This window comes from Pteropus alecto, unplaced genomic scaffold (assembly GCF_000325575.1).
Source record: "Pteropus alecto unplaced genomic scaffold, ASM32557v1 scaffold3, whole genome shotgun sequence".
NCBI lineage: Eukaryota > Metazoa > Chordata > Mammalia > Chiroptera > Pteropodidae > Pteropus > Pteropus alecto.
This window is the reverse complement of record NW_006442484.1, coordinates 1732259-1733344: the sequence shown is the minus strand read 5'-3', so window position 1 is coordinate 1733344 and position 1086 is coordinate 1732259. Positions and strand designations below refer to the sequence as shown.

At 63.4% G+C, this 1086-nt stretch overlaps 1 protein-coding gene across 1 annotated transcript in view; it reads right to left on the bottom strand.

The window, feature by feature from the left end:
* The window catches only part of CLIC6 (chloride intracellular channel 6), a 39606-nt gene extending 39074 nt beyond the window's left edge, over positions 1–532 (bottom strand). The window contains exon 1 of the mRNA XM_025039569.1: positions 6–532. Within this exon, the coding sequence (XP_024895337.1) occupies positions 6–149 (144 nt within the window). The 5' untranslated portion in view covers positions 150–532. The remainder of the gene's footprint in view (positions 1–5) is intronic.
* Between the last annotated feature and the right edge of the window lie 554 nt (positions 533–1086).

Sequence of the window (1086 nt, the reverse complement as noted above, 5' to 3'; positions counted from 1 at the left end):
CCTGTCCCCTCCCCCCTCCGCGCCTCCTCCCCGTTCGCCGCCAGGCCCGCGGCCCCTGGCTCTCCGGGTCCGTCCGCCAGCGGCGCCGGGCCCTCGGGCGGCCCCTGCGGACCCGGGGCGCCCCCCTCCGGCTCTGTGGCCTCGGCCATGGCCGCAGATGTCTGTCTGTGACCGAACACCCTTTCTGGGTGCTGCTCAGGGAACGGATGGAGCTTGGCGAGCGGCTCGGGGCCAGGGGCCAGTGCGCCCCCTCCGAGACGATGCCCCGCTCTGGGCCCGGCGGCCTGGGGGCCGTGCGCTGGACTCCACGCCCGTTTCCTAAGTGTAAACTCTATAGACGCTTCGCCGCCGGTGCTTCTCCCGGTTCTTCGTCTGCTTCTCACCCGCGGACTCTAATAACGATGAGAGTTCCCTCAACGCACAGGCCTCAACAGAGCGGAGCGCGGGTGGGGAGGGCCGCCTCGCTCCTGCGACCTTCGAAGTGCCTGGCCTGCAGTCCTGGGGTTGTGCAGAAGTCTCCGGTGCCAACTCCATCCTTCTGGAGGTTGGGCGGGGTTTTCACTCCCTCCTGTCTAAGATCGGATAACCTGGGAGTCTGGCCAATGACAGCCTTGCCCATGGCCCTTGTGGATTTCAGTGGAAAGATCCTGGTTTTACTGGCCGCTTGGGTGTTTTCTGGAACAGCTTAAAGTTCCAGAGACATTTAAATCGCCCCCCCAAACACACACCCCACGGCCAAATACCTAATCCCCACTATGCCCCAGGAGCCAGGCGTTAAGCTTCTCAGCTGGTACCCAACTGCAGATGCCCACGTGGTGCCTCAGTGCCCAAGAGCAAGGGTGGTACATCCTGGACGAAAAGAGAAGGGGAGGCCACACGGCCACCTTCCAATGTTGCAAGGCCCTCCTGAGAAGTTCCAGAGGCCCCAAGGTAGAATCAAGAGGGGCCAGCCGTGACCAGAGATGAGCTCCCTTGTGTGTGAGGGACCCTCCCTCTCCCCCCGCGCCAAGCACTGGGGATCTCACACTGGGAGAAGGTTCTACCCTCCCTCTCTCTGCTCTCTGAGAACTGAGAGTCTGTGTGTCT